Below are 21,547 nucleotides of genomic sequence, written 5' to 3' on the forward strand. Positions count from 1 at the left end.
CTGACAAGATAGGACTGACTTTGGTAAATGACTTGATCCCTAAGAAAATAAAGGGTGGGTGGGCGGGCAGAGGTAGTATTAGCTAAGAAGAGTGACTCTGGAAAATTACGTACCCTCTAAGAAAATACAGGGTGGGTGGGTGGGGCTATTTCTTGTTTATATAAATTCTTATTCTATTGCGTTAAGTTACAAGACAGCATTGACCATAACTAGAAAGGTTCAAACAATTATTTTTATTATAATATCAATGGTGAAATAGTTATTAGAACGTTGTGAGGAATTTAGAGATCTTGGAGTCATCGTAGACAGTAAATTAACTTTTATACCACACAAGTTTATTACAAACAGTGCAATGAAAATTATTCTAATTCCGTCTAAATCTACGTGTTGTCTGTCGAAAAACGAAGACATTCAGTCTGTTTGAACCATTTGCATGTCAGCCCTAAAACACTCAAAAAAACTCAGTTTATCCACGTCCAAGAGAAGAAATTCCATGGCAAAAGGCGTTTCTCCAAAAACAGGAGAGACAGACATTTGCAATGTATATTCTACGTCTTCGCCTGCTTCCAGAGGACACTCTGTGTTGACTATGCCATCACAAGCATTTTCTTGTTCTAGAGGAAGATCTACAAGCAATATGGGAGTTTCGGCAACAGCCTGTGGAGCAATGTGATCTAATCTTCGTGCTACGAAAAGATAAAATGAAGATAAGTAAATGAAAGATAAGTGAACGTACGTGACGTGAAGTTCATTGCAATGTTAAAGGTACTATTAATGGGGAAAAGGCAGGGTGGCTCGACGCAGTTTCCGATTTCTACATTATCAGGAAGAGGAAAATCACCGATTGCTGAAAAAATTTCAAAGTATAGATTGAACGGTAGATAGTAGTGAAATGTGGTTTTACTCACCGGTGCAGGGAGTAACAATAGTTGCATGGGCACTGATAACTGAAGAAAAAACGTAAATTAGGGCTAAGACGATTTTTGGAAATGCCATAGTATTTTTTGAGGAACCGAGACGTACCAATGAAGAATCTTGACAGAATACATCTGTTGTACTGGAGATAAGATAAGATATCTTCATTGTTCATAATTAAAATAGCGTGTTTGAAAAATTTGTAAATTTCGTACTCTGAGGGTCATGAAACGTCGAGAAAACATAAAAAGAACCAGTCGCCCAGGAAGTAATAGCGTTTTGACGATTAATAAAAGTTTGTTTTTGTAGATCAGCGTTATTTTATTGCCCAACTACTTAGCATATCCTCCTCAAAAGACTTTTATTGCTTTCCATTGTCAATTTCAACGGTTGCGTTTTATTACCACGTCGTTTTAATTTCAATACAAAAATTGGTCTAAAGAGTTTAGACAGTACTTCCCTCGCTGTCGGAAACTTGACGACTGCATGCCTATTGTGTTTTTTTCTCATTACATTTTTGTAGTGGGAATTTAAAAAAAAATTGCGATGACGTCATCAACATTTTTGCAAGGACACGTATATCAGTTGGGATAGATGTAGTGTAATACTAAGAATAAAATTATTATATTCTCAAATTTTCTGGAAAATGAATTGGGTCGTTTTGAATATTGATTTGTAATAATCATAAAATAACGAAACAATTTACTCACGTATACCTACGTATCAGAGGCAACTGAAAATCGTGTATGTATAAACATTCTTAATTTAAGATGACAGGCGTAACAGCATACGTGAGAGTCAAACAGAGAAACTGTAAACAAAACGACCATCGGTTTTATTGCTTCGACTTCCGCTTATTATATAAAACATTGGGTTTTATTTTAATTCTTGACGGTGAAATTCACAATTGGTTGATTATAAACATGTCTATTTCACATTCGCGGAACCAAGTGAGCGCATAAAACAAATGCAGGTCTGTAATGTTAAAGTCGATGTAAATAAGCGTGCTACCCTTATGTTTCAACCGAGTTTTTCCTTTAACAAATTTTGTGTCTACCAAATTGGGTTGGTTGGGGTGTAATACTAATAATAAGTGTTGCCTTTAATTTAATCAATAAAATAAATTGACTTCATTAATTTTTTTGAACCACCTCTTAAGAAAATCTAAAAAATATGAATGGAATGGTAAATCACAAGTACAAACTCATCATATTTTTTGCATTTTAGATAGGATTTATTCAGCAAAATTTAAGGGTGACGTCATCAATTTTTTTTGGAGGGATGAACAAATACATTTTGAACAAAAGTTTACCATGCTTATAATAACTTTAAAATATTCCCAAGATTTCAAAGCATTCGGTTTTGTAATTCCTGATTAAATCGATAAAATAAAATAAATTCACGCCTTCATTAACTTTTTTGAGTCACCCTGCATATGCAAATCCAAAAATATGAATGGAATGATAAATCACAAGTACAGACTCATCATATTTTGTACATTTTAGATATGATTTATTCAGCAAAATTTTGTGGTGACGTCATAAATTTTTTAGGGGGGACGACCAAATACATTTTGATCAAAAATTTACCATGCTTATGATAATTTTAAAATATCTTCAAGATTTCGAAGCATTCGGTTTTGTAGTTCCTGAGTAAATCAGTAAAATAAATTTACGCTTTCATTTATTTTCTTGAATCACCCTGTATATGCAAATCCAAAAAATATGAATGGAGTGATAGGTCACAAATACAGACTGATCATATTTTGTACATTTTAGATATGATTTATTCGGCAAACTTTCGAGCTGACGTCATCAAGTTTTTGGAGGGGATAAGCAAATATATTTTGACTAAACATTTATTATGCTCTTTATGACCTTAAAACATCTGCAAGATTTCAGAGCATTCGGTTCTGTAGTTCCTGATTAAATCAATAAAATATATTTACGCATTCATTAATTTTTTTGAGTCATCCTGTATATGCAAATCCAAAAAATATGAATGGAGTGATAGATCACAAGTACAGACTCATCATATTTTGTACATTTTAGATATGATTTATTCCACAAACTTTTGAGCTGACGTCATCAAGTTTTTGGAGGGGATAAGCAAATATTTTTTGACTAAATATTTATGATGCTCTTTATAGCCTTAAAACATCTGCAACATTTCAAAGCATTCTGGTTAGCAGATTAAAAATTAAATTTCAAAATGTTGTTTTATAATTTTGATTTTTTTTCCAAAAATCTGGACGTTTCGGGTGAAAAGTCGATTCAGAGTTGTAAACTACATGTGTAGGACTATGTTATTTTATACAATTGAAATCCCATTTACTATGTACAATTTTGAAGTAACGTCATCGCATTAGTGGTGGGGATGATTAGACAAATTTTGGTTAGCGTTTTGCCATCTACATGATATTCTTAATATAAGTACAAAATTTCACAACAATCGGTCGAGTACTTTCGGAGATTATCTATCTAATAAAAATCCGGGACGGCAGACGCACAGACGGACGGACAGACGGACGGACAGACGGACAGACGGACAGACGGACAGACGGACAGACAGACGGAAATGGGAGACCTATTTCTTCGTCTTCTAGGGGTCATGAAAGATCGAGAAAATGTAAAAGTAGAGTCGGCCGACGGACTCGATTACAATACTTCCTTTGCTTACGCTCGGGAAGTAAAAATAACCAGTCGTCCAATGTAGAGTGTCGCCCAGGAAGTAATAGCGTTTTGACGATTAATAAAAGTTTGTTTTTGTAGATCAGCGTTATTTTATTGCCCAACTACTTAGCATATCTTCCTCAAAAGACTTTTATCGCTTTCCATTGTCAATTCCAACTGTTGCGTTTTATTACCACGTCGTTTTAATTTCAATACAAAAAACGTTTAAACAATAATACCTATTGGAGCACACTTTCTTTACTTTTACGATATGTAAATGAACGTAATTTTAATTATCAGTTAGAGAAACGCCCGTGACCTAATCATTCCTTCCACTATCATTTTTTTTTTGTCATGCAAACCCAGTAATCACTTTAGCCCAATTCCGCGTCCACCTTTCAAATCACCCCTTTGCCATTCATTCATAAACACCACAAAAAGGAATCGCAGAAAGAGTGTTAAATCGTCAACAAGCTACAACAACGCAATTCACTCGACATCCATTCAGTCGTCTTCTTTTCAATGGGCCGTTATTCGATTTTGTTTCGTCGTGAAAAGATGCACGACTCGAGTAACAGTGCGGGGGTGAGTTTTTCACTTTTTTCACTAGACAGGTGTGTAGGTTTGATGCTACCGTGCAGATAAGCTCAAGTTACGATTACCATATTCGAAACATAATGGGTCGTAGGAGATGGGACAGGTCTCGGCATGACGAATGACCCATCAAAGACTCTCTTAGGTGGCCGGAAGTTGGAAAATGAAAGGAAGATTTGTTTCTGAGATTAATGCTTGAAAAAATTCAGAATCTCCGAGTCGAACCGCCACTTTCCTCTCCTTAACGAATCACGGAAGTTTCGGCTCGTAACCCTTAATCAATGAAATTGCAACCCTTGATCAAGATTCAATTTGCCGCTTTCGATCGAGGATGCGGTTAAAAGGCCGTTATGCACGCAAACAGCTTTGGCACACGCACTTTTGATGCGATTGTCTCTGCTTATTAAGAATGATTAGTGGACCTCAACTGAACCGGGAGTGTTGGTCGGTATTCAATAATATTCAATTAGGAGCCGGCCCTGTTATTAGGCGCTAGCCCAAGGGCACGGCCGCATCACGCGAAAAGCGCACGGAATGGGATGATTACGAGATGGAAATTTTCATAAAAAAAGGGATAGGGTGGTTGTAGGGAGATTCACAAAATGGTGCTTTATTCTGAGGGATGTTCGAGGTGAAGGATTGTTAAATAATCTTGAACTTTGCGCTACTTATAATTAGGTCTGGATTTGCGGTTAGTTTGCGTAATTATTTTAATTAATTATTATAAAACCTATGTGATTGTAATTTCATTAATGTTTCCAAAATACATGTCCTAGCTTGTCAAAACCTGAAGATGACTTAAATTTTAATAAAGTCGAAATTAATCAGCCTTTTACTACAACATTTCACACCTTCAAGAGGCGGAAAAACAACTCCAAGTTATCACTTAACACTTGAAAAACCTAAAGTAAAAAAAATGAAAACCCAAAAAGAAAATATTCGAAAATTAAAAAATATTGAAGAACTCTAAATATCGTAAAATTGAAAAACTGCGAAATCGAAACATCAAAAATAGGCTGTTAAAAAAAGGGCTCACCGTAATTTTTTGTTACACTATTTTCTATAAGATTTATTGCTTATTTCAGACGAAAACATATGAAAAAACGGGTGGGTGGGCGGTTCTAAGTTTAACTTTCTACTACAGAGTCATATATAAATAAGCAATAGCCCCGCCCACCCACCCCCTCTTTATTCCAGAGATCACTCTTAACATTGTTTAGTCATTTGCTAAAATCAGCCTTGTCTTAAGAAATAATATATTATATTTATTTATAACGTTAATAATCTTCAAATCATTTGCATAAATATAAAATTCACAACTAACGTATTTATGTATATCATTGAAAAATATAATAAACAAAAGTGGACCCAAATTGGAGCCCCTTGGTCTGACAACGAATAAAAAATTCATCACAATTGAGCTTGGGATATGGGTGGGCCTTAATTTTTGGCTTGTTTTTTCTTAACATACGTAGTATTCTTTGAACAACATGATACTCAAAAACATGTTTTCAATTTCTCGTAGCGAAATAAGGATTTTGCAGTTAAGCTCCGCCCCCTTGACTCACGACGAATAAAAAAATCATCACAATTGAGATAGGGTGGGTGGGCGGGGCTTACAAGTTGCCTTTTTTTCTTAATATGTGTAGTCATCTTTTCACAACAAGAAATTTAAAATATGTTTAAAGTGGTAAATTTGTATAAGAAAATATCGATTTTGTAATTTTTTCCGACGATTTTTATATATTAAAGTAGGCTTTGATATTTTTTCTTCAAGTTGGATAAACTGATTTGATGATTTAGTCTGTCTGTCAGTAGTCTGATTGACATTTCTTTGGCGTCCTTTCTTACTATGTATAGTTTTCTTTCAACAATATGTTATTTAAAACATAATTTTAATCTCAAATTCACTATTTGAGAACTATGTATATTACGAAAAGAAAGTCAATGGATAAGCCCCACCCGCCCGCCCCATTAAAATTGTGATGAATTTTTCATTTGTCAGATCGAGGGTGGAGCTTAATTTTGTAAAATCAAATTTTTCGACAAAAATTTAGCATTTAAATATGTTTTAAGTTTCTTGTTGTGAAAAGATGACAGCGCATATTAAGAAAAAATGGGTAAAATATATGCCCCACCCACCCGCCCCTGTCTCAATTGTAATTAATTTTATTATTCGTCGTCAGCTGGGGGGTGGAGCTTAAGTCCAAAATCTCTATTTCCTTACGATAAATTGCCATGTGAAACGTAACTAGGGTTGCCAGATAAATTAAAAAATTCCATACTGAAATCAGCAAAAGCCGGAAAGTCGAAAAATCGAGAAATGGGAAATTCAAGACGTTGAAAATGAAAAATTGAAAATCGAAAATTCCAAAAATTAAAAAATTTCCCAAAACTGAAATGACGGAAAATTGGGAAATTGGAAAACTGGAAAAGTGAAAAATCGAATCGAAACAGCGAGAAATTAAAAAATCGAAGCATCCAAAAACTGAAAAAACTCGAGAAATCGAAAAATTGAAAGTCGAGAAGTCGAAAAATATCGGAAAATTAAAAATTTTAAAAATATTGATAAATAGGGAAAGAGAAAAATTGAAAAAATGAAAAACTGAAAAATCGGAAATTTTAAAAATCGAAAAATTAAAAAACCGAAAAATCAAAACTGAGAAGTCGAAAAATCGAAAGATGGGGAAATCGAAAAATTGAAAAATTGGAAAATTAAAAAACCGAAAAATCAAAACTGAGAAGTCGAAAAATCAAAAGCTTTGAAATCGAAAAATCGAAAGATCGGGAAATCCAGACATCGAGAAAAAATCAAGAAATCGAAGAATCTAAAATTTAAAAAATTGAAAAATTAAAAGATAGAAAAACTGAAAAATCGGGAAATTGAGATATCAAAAAAATAGTAAAATCAGAAGATGCAAAAATCGAAGATCTGAGAAATCGAAAAGTGTAAAAATCGAAAAATTAGAAAATCGAAAAAAATTGGAGAACATAAAAACTGAAAAATTCCAAAACGACAAATTTAAAACTTGAAAAGCCGGAAAGTCGAAAAATCGAGAAATGGAAAATTCGAAACGTTGAAAATGAAAAATTGAAAATTAATAATTACAAAAATTAAAAAATTTCAAACTAAAAAAATCGATAGATTGAAGAAATCCAAAACTGAAACGACGAAAAATTGGGAAATTGAAAAACTGGAAAAGTGGAAAATCGAAAAGCCGAAAATCGAATCGAAAAAAACTAGAAATCAAAAAATCAAAACATCCAAAAATTGGAAAAACTTGAGAAATCGAAAAATTGGAAAGTCGAGAAGTCGAAAAATATCGGAAAATTTAAAATTTAAAAAATATTGATAAATAGGGAAAGAGAAAAATTGAAAAATTAAAAAACCGAAAAATCAAAACTGAGAAGTCGAAAAATCAAAAGCTTTGAAATCGAAAAATCGAAAGATCGGGAAATCGAGACATCGAGAAGAAATCAAGAAATCGAAGAATCTAAAATTTAAAAAATTGAAAAATTAAAAGATAGAAAAACTGAAAAATCGGGAAATTGAAATATCAAAAAAATAGAAAAACCAGAAGATGCAGAAATCGAAGAATTGACAAATCGAAAAGTGGAAATATCGAAAAATTGGAAAATCGAAAAAAATTGGAGAAAATCTAAAACTTGAAAAGCCGGAAAGTCGAAAAATCGAGAAATGGAAAATTCGGGACGTTGAAAATGAGAAATTGAAAATTAAAAAGTACAAAAATTAAAAAATTTGAAATTAAAAAAATCGATACATTGAAGAATTCCAAAACTAAAATGACGAAAAATTGGGAAATTGAAAAACTGGAAAAGTGAAAAATCGAAAAGCCGAAATCGAATCGAAAAAAGCGAGAAATCAAAAAATCGAAACATCCAAAAATTGAAAAAACTCGAGAAATGGAAAAATTGGAGAATTGAAAAACTGAAACATCGAAAATTTCTAAAATCCAAAAATTAAAAAACCGAAAAATCAAAACTGAGAAGTCGAAAAATCGAAAGATGGGGAAATCGAAAAATCGAGAAGAAATCAAGAAACCGAAAAATCTTAAATTTAAAAAATTGAAAAATTAAAACAGAAAAACTGAAAAATCTGTAAATTAAAATATCAAAAAAATAGAATAACCAGAAGATGCAGAAATCGAAGAATTGACAAATCGAAAAGTGGAAAATCGAAAAATTGGAAAACTCAGTGGCAATGATCGATATTCTAGTCGTCAAAATTAACTCTTGCTTCCAAAATTTTTACGTAGTGGTTGCGAATGTACCTCCTAGTCCAAGAATATGTGTGGAAGGCATTTATGTATTTTTTGAACACTTAATAGCTCTTAACTCTCGAAGGGGACGTAATCATCCTAGGTGATTTTAATATTCCGGCATACTCAGACTCCTTAATGCATCAAATAGGTAGTGATGGAAGGTTAAAGCCCCTTTTGAATTTCTTAGAGATGAGTGGCTATCGTCAATATAACTTTGTACGAAATTCTAGTTAAAATTTAAATTTTTATTCTTTCAATTTCCAATTTTTCAAAGAAGCTAGAATTTCTGTCGGAATAATCTTCGACCAATTTTTTTTTTAATGAACATATCTGCGTCTTATCTTATCTCGGAAACAGCAGATGCATTCTGTCAAGATTTTTTATTGGTACGTTTTAATCATCACCTTTTGGTTCCTCCAAAATACTATGGCATTTCCAAAAATCGTCTTTGCCGTAATTTACGTTTTTTCTTCAAGTATCAGTATCCAAGCCACCACTGTCACTCCCTGCACCGGTGAGTTAAACCACATTTAACTACTATTTATCGTTCAATTTTTACTTTGACATTTTTTCAGCGGTCGGTGATATTCCTCTTCCTGATAATGTGGAAATTGAAAACTGCGTCGAACCACCCTGCATATTCCCGATCAATAGTACCATTAACATTGCAATGAACTTCACGTCACGTAAGTTCACTTATCTTCTATTTCCTTATCTTCATTTTATCTTTTCCTAGCACGAAGATTAGATCGCATTGTTCCACAAGCTATCGGCGAAACATCCAACTTGGTTATAAGTCTTCCTCTAGAACAAGAAGATGCTTGCGATGGCATAGTCAACACAGAGTGTCCTCTGGAAGCAGGCCAAGATGTAGAATATAAGTCGCAACTGTCTGTCTCTTCTGATTTTGGAGAAATACAGTTTGCCCTGGAGTTTTTCCTCTTGGACGTGGATGAAGACAGTTTTTTTGAGTGTTTTAGGGCTGACATGCAGATGGTTCAAACATATTAAATGTCTTCGTTCTTCGACAGGCAACAGTTGGTGTAGTTTTAGAGGGGATTAGAGTAGCACCAAATTTAAAATAAAAATATACAGACATTCTTCCCCAGTTTTTTTGTTATCTTCCCCTCGGTCTGACAACGAATGAAAAATTCATCACAATTAAGCTTGGGATGGATATGAGTGGGACTTAATTTTTGGCTTTTTTCTCTTAATATACATAGTATTTTTTGAACAACACGATACTCAAAAACATGTTTATTATTTCTTGTAAAGAAATGAGGATTTTATAAATAAGCTCCTCCTCTTGGCTCACGACGAATAAAAAATCATCGCAATCGAGATAGGGCGGGTGGGCGGGGCTTACAATTTGCCGTTTTTTCTTAATATGTGTAGTTATCTTTTCACAACAAGAAACTTAAAACATGTTTGAAATGGTAAATTTGTATAGGGAAATATGGAATTTCCAATTACGCTCCACCCCTCTGTCTGACAACGAATGAAAAATTGATAGGTGGGGCTTCTCTTTTGGTTTTTTTTAATTAATACATTTAGTTTTCTTTGTATAACACGATTACTTAAGAATGGTAATTTCTCGCAGAAAAATAAGGATTTTACAATTAAGCTTCGTCCCTGTAGGCTTACAATGAATAAAAAAAATCATCAGAATTGAGACAGGGCGGGTGGGCGGGGATTATATTTTGCCTCTTTTTTTCTTAATATGCGCAGCTATCTTTTCATACCAAGAAACTTAAAACATGGTTAAAATGGTTTTTGCAAGGAAACATATTTTGCACTTATGGCGTAGGGTTGGCCTTCTTTTTAAATAATGTCGCAATGATCTGCGAATCTGTCACAATGACAAATTATCTATGCTGACAGAATTAAAACATTTGTTTGCTTGATTAAAAAATTGCATGTGATAATTCTGATCTAATAAATGAAGTAGAAAAGTGGCAATCCAGCTCAAAGCAAATGTCAATCATATTACTGACAGACAAAAAAGTAAATCCCAAAAATTAACGCTGCCATTAATCCATCTGACTTCTCTGCCGAAAATTTAGAAAAATACCTAATTTGTTCAAATTATTAATTGTTAACTTTCTGAGTATGAACTGGGTGTGGTAATTATGGAACCGCCTCAGTACTGTTCAGATTCCTAGGACTGATTTTTTGCTCCACTGCCTGCAGTACCACAACTTGAATTTTTCGTTTCAATTTCGCTTTACATAGAAAACGAAAACCCCACCAACACCGCCATAAATCACAAACCTCGCGACAATCCCAAAAAAAGCAGCACTCGATGTTACGAAACGTTGTGAGGTGTCTTAACGACCGTGATGAATCCGATACCTCTCCATTTGCATAATAAACAGATTGGTCCGAGCGGTCGAAACAGCGGCCGATTTTTCACCTTGTCCGGAGCCTTATTAAAATTAATAATTGCGAAAATCTCAAATACACGAAAATAATTTATACGGAATGTATGTAATTTAAATGCTGGCGACTTAAATAAAACGCGCAATTAAATGAAAAAATGCGAGCCGTTCGAAAAATGAGCATTAAAAGTGCACACTTAGCGTATGACATATGGGAGTCCCGGCGAAATATTGCATGCTAAATCATTTGGCTAACGTCAGGAATGGGACGGTCGGTGGGTCGATGGGTTTAGTGTTTAGTGGTCGCGGGCATGGGCGTACGCGGCCAGAAAGGCGATAAAATATGGACGGTGGCGTGGTTCATGGGATTTTTTTGAAAAATGGGCGAAGCGGTTTTGTTTTCGATGCATAATGATGAGGACGAGGTTTAAATATCATTGGAGTTTCTTGTTTTCGTTGTGATGTGTTTTTGTTTACGTTGTTTCGAGGATTTGTTTGGAGTAATATAAATTTATTAGAATAATTTTGAAATTCCAGAAAAGAATTTACTCTCGGGAAGTATTGTAATCGGGCGACTAACTAGTGTACGAAAAAATAGGTCTCCCGTTTCCGTGTGTCTGTCTGCCGTTTGTCCGGATCTTTATTATATCTCCGCAACTACTGGACCGAGTGTTGTCAAATTTTATATGTAGCTATATTAGGAACATTGTGTAGATCAAATTTGTCTGATCATCCCCATCAACAATGGAATGATGTCATCTCCACATTTTACAATAGTCAATGTTATTTAAATTTTATACAGTAACATACTCCTCCATTTGTGGTTTATGAATTCGTGTTGAGTTTTTACCTTGAGCATCCAGATTTTTGAAAAAATGCAAAATGGAATGCTTTGAAATCTTGCAAACGTTTAAAGGTTATAGTAAGCATGGTAAATCGTTAATCAAAACTTATGTTCATGCTCGCCCTGGAATTGTTGATGTCATCTGACAATTTTCTCGAATAAATAAATATTATTTAAATGTTAAACAAATAACGTGTCTACTGAACTTGTGGTTTAAAACTTTCAAATCTTCAATGTTTCCATTTTAGAGTTTTTTTTTATTCTCCAATTTTTCCATGTTTCAATTTTTCAGTTTCTCGAGTTTCAATTTATCGATTTTTCAGTTTCCAGATTCTAGAAATTTTAGATTTCTCAATTTTCCGATGTGGCAAGTTTTAGGATTTTTCAGTTTTTTGACTGTTCAATATTTGACGTTTTTAAATTTTCAATATTTTGATTTCTCAATTTTTCGATTAATCAATTTTTTGATTTCCCATTTCTCGATTTTTCAACTTTTCAATGTCTCGATTTATCAGTTTTTCAGTTCTTCAGTTTTTCGATTTTTCACGTTTTTAATTTCTTAATTTTTTGATTTTTCGAATTTCGATTTTTTGATTCTCGATTCCTCAACTTTTCAATGTTTCGATTTATCGGTTTTTCAATTTTTCGGTTTTTCAGGTTTTAATTTCGTAATTTTTCGATTTTTAAATTTTTCGGTTTCCTAATTTTTCGATGTTCACTTTTGGGATTTTTCAATTTTTCGATTCTTCAATGTTTCTTCCATTTTCAATTTTTCAATATTTTTCCATTTCTCGATTTTTTACTTTTTCGATTCTTAAATTTTAAATTTTTCCGTTTTTCGATTTTTTTATTTTTTAGTTCTTCGATTTTTCAATTTTTCCAATTTTTAAAATTTAAATTTTTCAATTTTTGATGTTTTGGTTTTTCGATTTTTCGATTTTTATATTTCTCTGTTTTAGATATTCCGGTTTTTCAGTTACGATTCTTAAAATTTTTGGTTTTTCGATTTTTCAATTTGCGCTTTTTTACGATTTTCGCATTTTCGATTTTTTTTTAATGAAAAATTAAAATTTTTTCGATTTTTCGATTTTGAGCTATTTCGATTTCTCAATTTTTCGACTTTACGACTTTTCCATTTCTCGATTTCCTGATATTTTAGTTTTTGAAATTTTGAGGTTTCGACTTTTCGATGTTTCGATTTTTTAATTTTTCGATTTCCCAATGTCTCGTCATTTCAGTTTTGGAATTTTCCACATACTCGTTTTTTCAGTTTCTCAATTCTTCAATTTTTCGATATTCAAATTTTTCAATTATTAAAAATTTTAGTTTTATGGATTTCTTGGTTTTTCAATTTTTCAGTTCTTCGAGCTTTCTATTTTTCAATTTTTCAAAATTTTAAATTTGTACGTTTTCAGTTTTTCGATTTTTTAAATTATGCATTTTTCGATGTTTCTATTTTTTTGATTTCACGATTTTTTGATGTTTCGATTTTTTGACATCTCAGTTATTCGATTTTGTTGGGAAATCCCAATTTATCGATTCTTTAGTTTTCCGATTCTTGAAATTTTCGACTTCTCAATTTCCCGATGTTGCCAGTTTTACGATTTTGCAGTTTCTTGACTGTTTTTCACGTTTTTAAATTTTTAGTTTTTTAATTTCCCAATTTTTCGATTAGTCAATTTTGTGATTTCCCATTTCTCGATTTTTCCACTTTTCAATGTTTCGATTTATCAGTTTTTCAGTTTTTCAATTTTTCAATTTTTCAGGTTTTTGATTTCTTAATTTTCCGATTTTTCGAATTTCGATTTCTTTCGTTTTTCTTCCGTTTTTCAATTTTTTTGTTAAAAATTTAAAATTTTTCGATTTCTCAATTTTCCGATGTTTCAATTTTTACGATTTTTCAATTTTCCGACTCTTCAGTTTCTGACGTTTCTGAATTTTCAATTTTTTGATTTCTCAATTTTTCAATTAATCAATTTTTTTGTTTTCCGATTTCTTGATTTCTGAATTTTTCGATGTTTCGATTTTTCGATTTCCCAGTGTTTCGTCATTTCAGTTTTGGAATTTTTCACCACCTTGATTTTCCAGTTTTTCGAGATCTGTTTTACAGTTTTCGATTCTTTAATTTTTCAATATTTCAATTTTTCAATTTCTTCAATTTTTGCCTTTTCAGTTTTTCGATTATTTAAATTTTATATTTTTCGATTTTCAATTTTTTTGATGTTACGATTTCGTGACATCTTAGTTATTCGCTTTTTTAAATGTAGGGATTTTTAAATGTTTCTATTTTTTTGATTTCACGATTTTTTGATGTTTCGATTTTTTGACATCTCAGTTATTCGATTTTGCTGGGAAATCCCAATTTATTGATTCTTTAGTTTCCCGATTCTTGAAATTTTCGAGTTCTCAATTTTCCGATGTTGCAAGTTTTACGATTTTGCAGTTTCTTGACTGTTTTTCACGTTTTTAAATTTTCAATTTTTTTATTTCCCAATTTTTCGATAAATCAATTTTTTGATTTCCGATTTCCCGATTTTTCCACTTTTCAATGCTTCAGTTTATCAATTTTTCAGTTTTTCAATTTTTCGATTTTTCAGGTTTTTGATTTCTTAATTTTCCGATTTTTCGAATTTCGATTTCTTCCGTTTTTTCTTCCATTTTTCAATTTTTTTGTTAAAAATTTAAAATTTTTCGATTTCTCAATTTTCCGATGTATCAATTTTTACGATTTTTCAATTTTCCGACTCTTCAATTTTTTGATTTCTCAATTTTCTTCTTCTTACATTTTAAATTTTTCCGTTTTTCGATTTTTTCATGTTCGACTTCCCGATTTTTTGATTTTTTAGTTCTTCGATATTTCAATTTTTCCAATTTTTAAAATTAAAATTTTTCAATTTTTGATGTTTTGATTTCTCGATTCTTCGATTTTTATATTTCTCTGTTTTAGATATTCCGGTTTTTCAGTTACGATTCTTAAAATTTTTGGTTTTTCGATTTTTTAATTTTCGCTTTTTTACGATTTTCGCATTTTCGATTTTTTTTTAATGAAAAATTAAAATTTTTTCGATTTTTCGGTTTTGACCTATTTCGATTTCTCAATTTTTCGACTGTTCGACTTTTCCATTTCTCGATTTCTCGATATTTCAGTTTTTGAAATTTTAAGGTTTCGACTTTTTGGCTCTGACAATTTTTCGATGTTTCGATTTTTTAATTTTTTGATTTCCCGATGTCTCGTCATTTCAGTTTTGGAATTTTCCACATACTCGAGTTTTCAGTTTCTCAATTCTTTAATTTTTCGATATTCAAATTTTTCAATTATTAAAAATTTTAGTTTTATGATTTCTCGGTTTTCAATTTTTAGTTTTTCGAGATTTCTGTTTTACAATTTTTCAAAATTTTAAATTTGTACGCTTTCAGTTTTTCTTTTTTTTAAATTATGCAGTTTCTTGACTGTTTTTCACGTTTTTAAATTTTCAATTTTTTGATTTCTCAATTTTTCGATTTCCCATCCCTCGATTTTTCAACTTTTCAATGTTTCAATTTATCAGTTTTTCAGTTCTTCAATTTTTCGATTTTTCAGGTTTTTCATTTCTTAATTTTCCGATTTTTCGAATTTCGATTTCTTTCATTTTATCTTCCATTTTTCAACTTTTCGATATTTTTCCATATTTCAATTTTTCGATTTATCTTTGTTTGTTAAAGATTTAAAATTTTTCGATTTCTCAATTTTCCGATGTTTCAAGCTTTACGATTTTGCAATTTTCCGACTATTCAGTTTTTGACGTTTCTGAATTTTCAATTTTTTGATTTCTCAATTTTTCAATTAATCAATTTTTTGTTTCCCCATTTCTCGATTTTTCAATTTTCCAATTTTTCGACTTTTCAGGTTTTTGGTATCTTAATTTTTCCATTTCGATTTCTTGATTTTTCGATTTTTGGATTTTTCAATTTTTCGATTCTTCAGTTTATCTTCAGTATTTCAATTTTTCGATATTTCAGTTTTAGGATTTTCAATATTACGATTATTCCCTTTTTTGCATTTTCAATTTTTAAATTTTAGATTTTTCAATTTTTCGATTGTTTGGTTTTCGATTTCCCCATTTTTTTGATTTTTCAGTTTTTCGAGATTTCAATTTCTCGAATTTTTCAGTTTTTGATAATTTGATTTCTCGATCTTTCGATTTTTCTACTTCTCGGTTTTAGTTTCAATTAAATTTCTTAAAATTTTTGATTTTTTGATTTTTCAAGTTTTTAATTTTCGATTTGTCCATTTTTCGATTTATATTTTTTTATAATTTAAAATTTGAGTTTGGCCTATTTCGATGTTACAATTTTTCGATTTCTCGATATTTCAGATTTTGAATTTTTAAGGTTTCGACTTTTCGATTTTTCAATTTCCCAGTGTTTCGTCATTTCAGTTTAGGATTTTTTCACCACCTTGATTTTCCAGTTTTTCGAGTTCTGTTTTACAGTTGTCGATTCTTTAATTTTTCAATATTTCAATTTTTCAATTTTTGCAATTTTTGCCTTTTCAGTTTTTCGATTATTTTAAATTTTACATTTTTCGATTTTCCATTTTTTTGATTTTATTGTTTTGATGTTACGATTTCGTGACATCTTAGTTATTCGATTTTTTAAATGTAAGAATTTTTAAATTTATCGATTCCTTAATTTCTTGATTCTTCCAAATTTCGTTTAATTTTATTTTCTATATTTTTCGGTTTTTCAATTATCCGACTTTTCAGTTTCAATTTTTCAATTCTTTTATTTTTTGAGATCTTAATTTCTCGATTAATTGATTTATTTTGCCTTCCCATTTGTCGATTTCTCGGCCGTTCAATGATTCGATTTTTCCGTTTATTAATTTTTCGATTTTTCCATGTTTTAATTTTTGAATTTTTGATATTTCGACTTTTCGGTACCTTGATTATACGATTTTTCGATGTTTTGATTTTTCAATTTTTCGATTTCTCAATGTTTCGTCATTTTAGTTTTCGAATTTTTCACATTCTCGATTTTTCCGATTATTTAAATTTTGGACTTTCGATCTCTCAGGTTTTTCGACTTTTCGATTTTTTAATTTTTCAGTTTTTCGAAATTTCTATTTTTCAATTTTTCAAATTCTACAATTTGACTTTTCAGATTTTTTGCTTCTTCAGTTTATCCATATAATTTCTTGATTCTTCAAAATTTCGATTTCTTGATTTCTTCATTTTCTGATTTTTCAATTTTTCGATTCTTCAATTTTTCGAATTCCCAATTTCTCGATTAATCGATTTTTCTGTTTTCCAATTTCTTGATTTCTCGACCTTTCAATGATTCAATTTCTCAGTTTTACAATTTCTCAATTTATCGACCTTCGATTTTTGATTGTTCAGTTTCTCAATTTTTCGACTTTTCGGTTTATATATAATTATAATTTTTTCAATTTCTAAATTTTTAACTTTCGAATTTTCGATTTTGGTCTATTTCAAGTTTTCAGTTTCTCGTCATTTCAGTTTTTGAATCTTTCAAGTTCTCAATTTACACTTTTTGCGTTTTTTAAAATTTTGGATTTTCTGTTCCTGGATTTTAAAAATTTTCCTATTTTCGAATTTTGGATTTTTGAAGTTCTCAATTTTTCCATTTTTGTCGGTTTTTCGATATATCTATTTTTCAATTGCTCGAGTTTTTTAATTTTAGACATTTTTCGGTTTTTCAATTCTTCAATTTGACGATATGATGTATAGGTTTTTCGATTTTTCAAGTTTTCGATTTCCCAAATTTTCAACATTTCATTCCTAGAAACTTTTCAATTTCTGGAATTTTTAATTTTTCGATATTTTACAGTCCACAGACTATGTGTGTACGCAAAACTGATGCCGGTTAATATGTAGGCTGTCCGTAATGCACCCATAACCGGATGTCTTGAAAAAAGATAAAATTGAGGCTAGCCTCATTTTCCGTGCTTGCAGCGTGTCATGCAGTCGAAAAATGTATTTTTTTTTATTTCTAATTTGTATAATAAAACCAGGTGTCTTAATCCATTATTTAAACAAATTCCTTGCGTCCGCCTCGACCCCTGGCCGTCCCACGCCTCTCCCGATTTTTCCTAATGCCCATAAATCGCTCCCCAATTTAATGTACGTCATCAAGCCGCAATTTACGAGTGTTTCTCACCGGCTGTAAACCATAAGTAGCCATTACCATCTACCCATCCCATAATATACGAGCCAGCAAACTCTTCAAATTTAACGCCGCGTGTCAGAGTTCACCGCCGACTCGATTAGCCCCCGAACGCAAAAATGCCCCCACACGGAGACAATCCTCGGCCATCTGTCACCGGCAAAGGGTTGCCACCGCCGCCGAGATCCCTGAATAATCGCCGCCAGTCCTGACATTAAAGCAAAACCCGCCAAGATGGATTCCGCAATTCTAAAATGCAAATGAGCTGTAAAAGATCGGCCGACTTAGAAAAGCGGCGGACCAGCGGAGGAGTGAGCCAGGGCGAATGGCGGCGGGCCGAAGAGACGTCTGGACGGGCGGGTACCTAGCGGTGAAATGGATAATTATGGGGGGATGCTAATAGCTAATGTAATTAGTGGCAGGCTTTATTAATTGATGAAAAATTCGCCAGGTGGCTTCTGCGTCGCGACGCGGGAAGGAGATTTGGGTTGAGCCATATTAATTGTTTTCGGCTGGGGTGGAAAGGGGACTGCAAGGGTGGGCAAATCTTAGGAGTTTTCTTTGCAATTCTGAGGGGTGCTACGACGTCGAAAACATGAACGTTGAAATTGAGTGTAATAATTTTTTTTGTAATGTTGGTTGCATATTGACTTAAATCAATTTACAAACTAAGGTTAGCTCTTACTAGTGAAACAAAATAACTTCTGCAGATTTGTGAATAAGTTTTTTTCAAATGCGAAAACAAAGTTAGAAAACTGTTGGAAATGGTATCTGGAAGAAATGCCTGTTATCTATTATCCATTCACGATCTTTATATAGTAAAGTAGGCTTTGATATATTTTTTTAAGTTGGATAAACTGATTTGATGATTTAGTTTTTTGTCTGTCAGTAGTCTGATTGACATTTGCTTTGAGCTGGATTGCCACTTTTCTACTTCATTTATTAGATCAGAATTATTAGACGCAATTTTTTAATCAAGCATTCAAACATTAAAAAAGGAAAATTTTAAAATTAAAGAACCGAAAAACGAAAAATTGAAAAACTGAAAAATCGAAAACTTAAAAAGTTGAAAAATCGAGAAATCAAAATCATCAAAAATTGAAAAACTGAAAAATAAAAAAAATCGGGAAATCGAGACTTTTGAAAATCTGAAATTTATGTAAAAAGTGAAAAAATTGAATAAGCGAGAAGGCGAAAAATCGAAAAACCGGAAAATTGGGAAATCGAAAAATTGAAAAATCGAAAAATCGAAACATCAAAATATTAAAAAATAGAAGCAGCTGAAAAAATCGGAAAAATCGAAAAACTGAAGAATTACAAATTGAAAAAACCCAAAAGTACAATTCTTACAAATCGAAATCGAAAAATTAAAAATCGAGAATTTTAAAATTTAAAGAGCCGAAAATGCAAAATCGATAAACTGAAAAATTGAAAAATTGAAACGTTGAAAAATCGACAAAATCATTAAAAAATCGTAAAATCGAAGAATTGAAAAATCTAAAATTAAAAAAAAAAAATCGAAAATTGAAAACCGAAACATCGGGACATTTAAAAGTCTCAAATGTAAAAAGTCGAAAAATTAAAACCAGAAGGCGAAACGTCGAAAAACCGACGAATTGGAAAATAGAGAAATCGGAACATCAAAATATTAAAAAATAGAAACAACCTAAAATCCAAAAAGCGATAAATCGAAAAATTAGAAATTAAAAAAGTTGAAAAATTTAAAATTTAAAAATATCGAAAAACCGAATTAGATTGAAAAATCGAAGAATCCAAAAAAATTAAAATTGAAACATTGCAAAATCAAAAATTTTCAAAATCGAAAAATGGAAAACCAAGAACTCGAAAAATCGAAATATCGAAATGTCAAAAAATCGGAAAAGAAAAAAATGAAGAAATCGAAACATAAAAAACGAAAACTTGAAAAATGTGGAATTTAAAAAGTCTTTAGTTTTTGTTGTATAATATGATTACTTAAGAACATATTCCGTATGGTCTTTTCCCGTAGAAAAATAAGAATTTTACAATTAAGCTTCGCTTCTCGGCTTACGACGAAAAAAATATCATCAGAATTGAGACGGGGCGGGTGGGCGGGGTTTATATTTTGGCTTTTTTTTCTTAATATACATAACCATCTTTTCACAACAAGAAACTTAAGCCCGCCCACCCACCGTATCTCAATTGTGAGGATTTTTTTATTTGCCGGAACCAAGGGGGCGGAACAAAATTGCAAAATACTTACTTCTTTACAAAAAATTGAAAACATGTTGTTGAGAATCGTGTTGTTCAAAGAATACTAGGTATATTAAGAAAAAAAGGCAAAATGTTAACCCCACCCACCCACCCCATCTTGTTTGTTTACAAGAAATTAAAAACATGTTTTTGAGTTTTGTGGCAAAATATAAACACCGCCCACCCATCCCATGTTATATGTGATGAAGCGACCCAAAATCCAAAAAGCGATAAATCGAAAAATTAGAAATTAAAAAGTTGAAAAATTTAAAATTTAGAAAAATCGAAAAACCGAATTAGATTGAAAAATTGAAAAACCGAAAAATCGAAATATCGAAATGTCAAAAAATCGAAAAAGGAAAAAATTGAGAAATCGAAACATTATAAAAAACGAAAGCTTGAAAAAGGCGAAAATAGAGCGCGAGTAGGCTGGATTAGTACCTGCTAAAATAAGATCGATTTTGGTAATGACATACCCTCTAAGAAAAGAGAGGGTATCTTTTAATATGTGTAGATTTGTTTTCACAACATGAAAATTAAAAAATGTTTAAAATGGAAAATTTGTACAAGGAAATATCGATTTTGCAATTTGTTGTTGTGAAAAGATGGCTATGTAAACTAAGAAAAAAAAAGGCAAAATATAAGCCCCGCCCACCCACCCTATCTCGATTCTTATGATTTTTTTATTCATCGCAAGTCGAGGGGCGGAGCATAATTGTAAAATCCTTATTTTTGTACGAGAAACTTACTATTTTAAACATGTTTTATGTTTCTAAGAATAAAAAAATCTTCACAATCGAGATGGGGTGGGCGGGCGGGGTATATATTTTCCCTTTTTTTCTTAATATATGAAGTATTCTTTGAACAACACGATACTCAGAAACGTGATTTTAATTCCTTGTAAACAAATAAGTATTTTGCAGTTAAGCCCTGCCCCCTTGGTTCACGACGAATAAAAATATCATCACAATTGAGCTAGGGCGGGTGGGCGGGCTTATATTTTGCCTTTTTGTTTTAATATGTGTAGATTTCTTTTTACAACATGAAACTTAAAACATGTTTAAAATGGAAAATTTGTATAAGGAAATATCGATCTTCCAATTTCTTGTTGTGAAAAGATGACTATGTATATTAAGAAAAAAAAAGGCAAAATATAAGCCCCGCCCACCCACCCTATCTCGATTCTGATGATCTTTTTATTCGTCGCAAGTCGAGGAGCAGAGCATAATTGTAAAATCCTTATTTTTCTACGAGAAACTTACCATTTTAAACATGTTTTATGTTTCTAAGAATAAAAAAATCTTTACAATCGAGATGGGGTGGGTGGGCGGGGTATATATTTTCCCTTTTTACTTCCCGAGCGTAAGCAAAGGAAGTATTGTAATCGAGTCCGTCGGCCGACTCTCTACTTTTACGTTTTCTCGATCTTTCATGACCTCTAGAAGACGAAGAAATAGGTCTCCC

General features: G+C 31.7%; 2 protein-coding genes across 2 annotated transcripts; one reads left to right on the forward strand and one right to left on the reverse strand.

Moving 5' to 3' along the window:
- Positions 1–213: 213 nt before the first annotated feature.
- LOC135131068 (uncharacterized) lies at positions 214–1,046 on the reverse strand. Its single transcript, XM_064058595.1, has 4 exons — positions 909–1,046; positions 737–847; positions 427–686; positions 214–374 (listed from the first exon to the last, which is right to left on the reverse strand). Exons 1-4 carry the CDS (start codon positions 994–996, stop codon positions 360–362), a joined length of 474 nt encoding a protein of 157 aa, XP_063914665.1. The 5' UTR covers positions 997–1,046; the 3' UTR covers positions 214–359.
- A 7,775-nt stretch (positions 1,047–8,821) lies between these two features.
- On the forward strand, positions 8,822–9,565 carry LOC135131033 (uncharacterized). Its single transcript, XM_064058549.1, has 3 exons — positions 8,822–8,978; positions 9,040–9,150; positions 9,201–9,565. The coding sequence occupies exons 1-3, from the start codon at positions 8,825–8,827 to the stop codon at positions 9,473–9,475; spliced, it is 540 nt and encodes a 179-aa protein (XP_063914619.1). The 5' UTR covers positions 8,822–8,824; the 3' UTR covers positions 9,476–9,565.
- Positions 9,566–21,547: the final 11,982 nt, after the last annotated feature.

This window comes from Zophobas morio, unplaced genomic scaffold, assembly GCF_036711695.1.
Source record: "Zophobas morio isolate AGI-343-1 ecotype UQ-CSIRO unplaced genomic scaffold, CSIRO_AGI_Zmor_V1 ptg000018l, whole genome shotgun sequence".
Lineage (NCBI taxonomy): Eukaryota > Metazoa > Arthropoda > Insecta > Coleoptera > Tenebrionidae > Zophobas > Zophobas morio.

Bases quoted from the DNA above. Each gene is read 5' to 3' on its own strand.
- LOC135131068 (XM_064058595.1), bottom strand. From the start codon at position 996: ATGGCATTTCCAAAAATCGTCTTAGCCCTAATTTACGTTTTTTCTTCA. The intron at 848-908 runs GTGAGTAAAACC...AAATTTTTTCAG, and splicing joins TATTGTTACTCCCTGCACCG to CAATCGGTGATTTTCCTCTT. The intron at 687-736 runs GTACGTTCACTT...ATCTTTTCGTAG, and splicing joins TGCAATGAACTTCACGTCAC to CACGAAGATTAGATCACATT.
- LOC135131033 (XM_064058549.1), top strand. From the start codon at position 8,825: ATGCATTCTGTCAAGATTTTTTATTGGTACGTTTTAATCATCACCTTT. The intron at 8,979-9,039 runs GTGAGTTAAACC...ACATTTTTTCAG, and splicing joins CACTGTCACTCCCTGCACCG to CGGTCGGTGATATTCCTCTT. The intron at 9,151-9,200 runs GTAAGTTCACTT...ATCTTTTCCTAG, and splicing joins TGCAATGAACTTCACGTCAC to CACGAAGATTAGATCGCATT.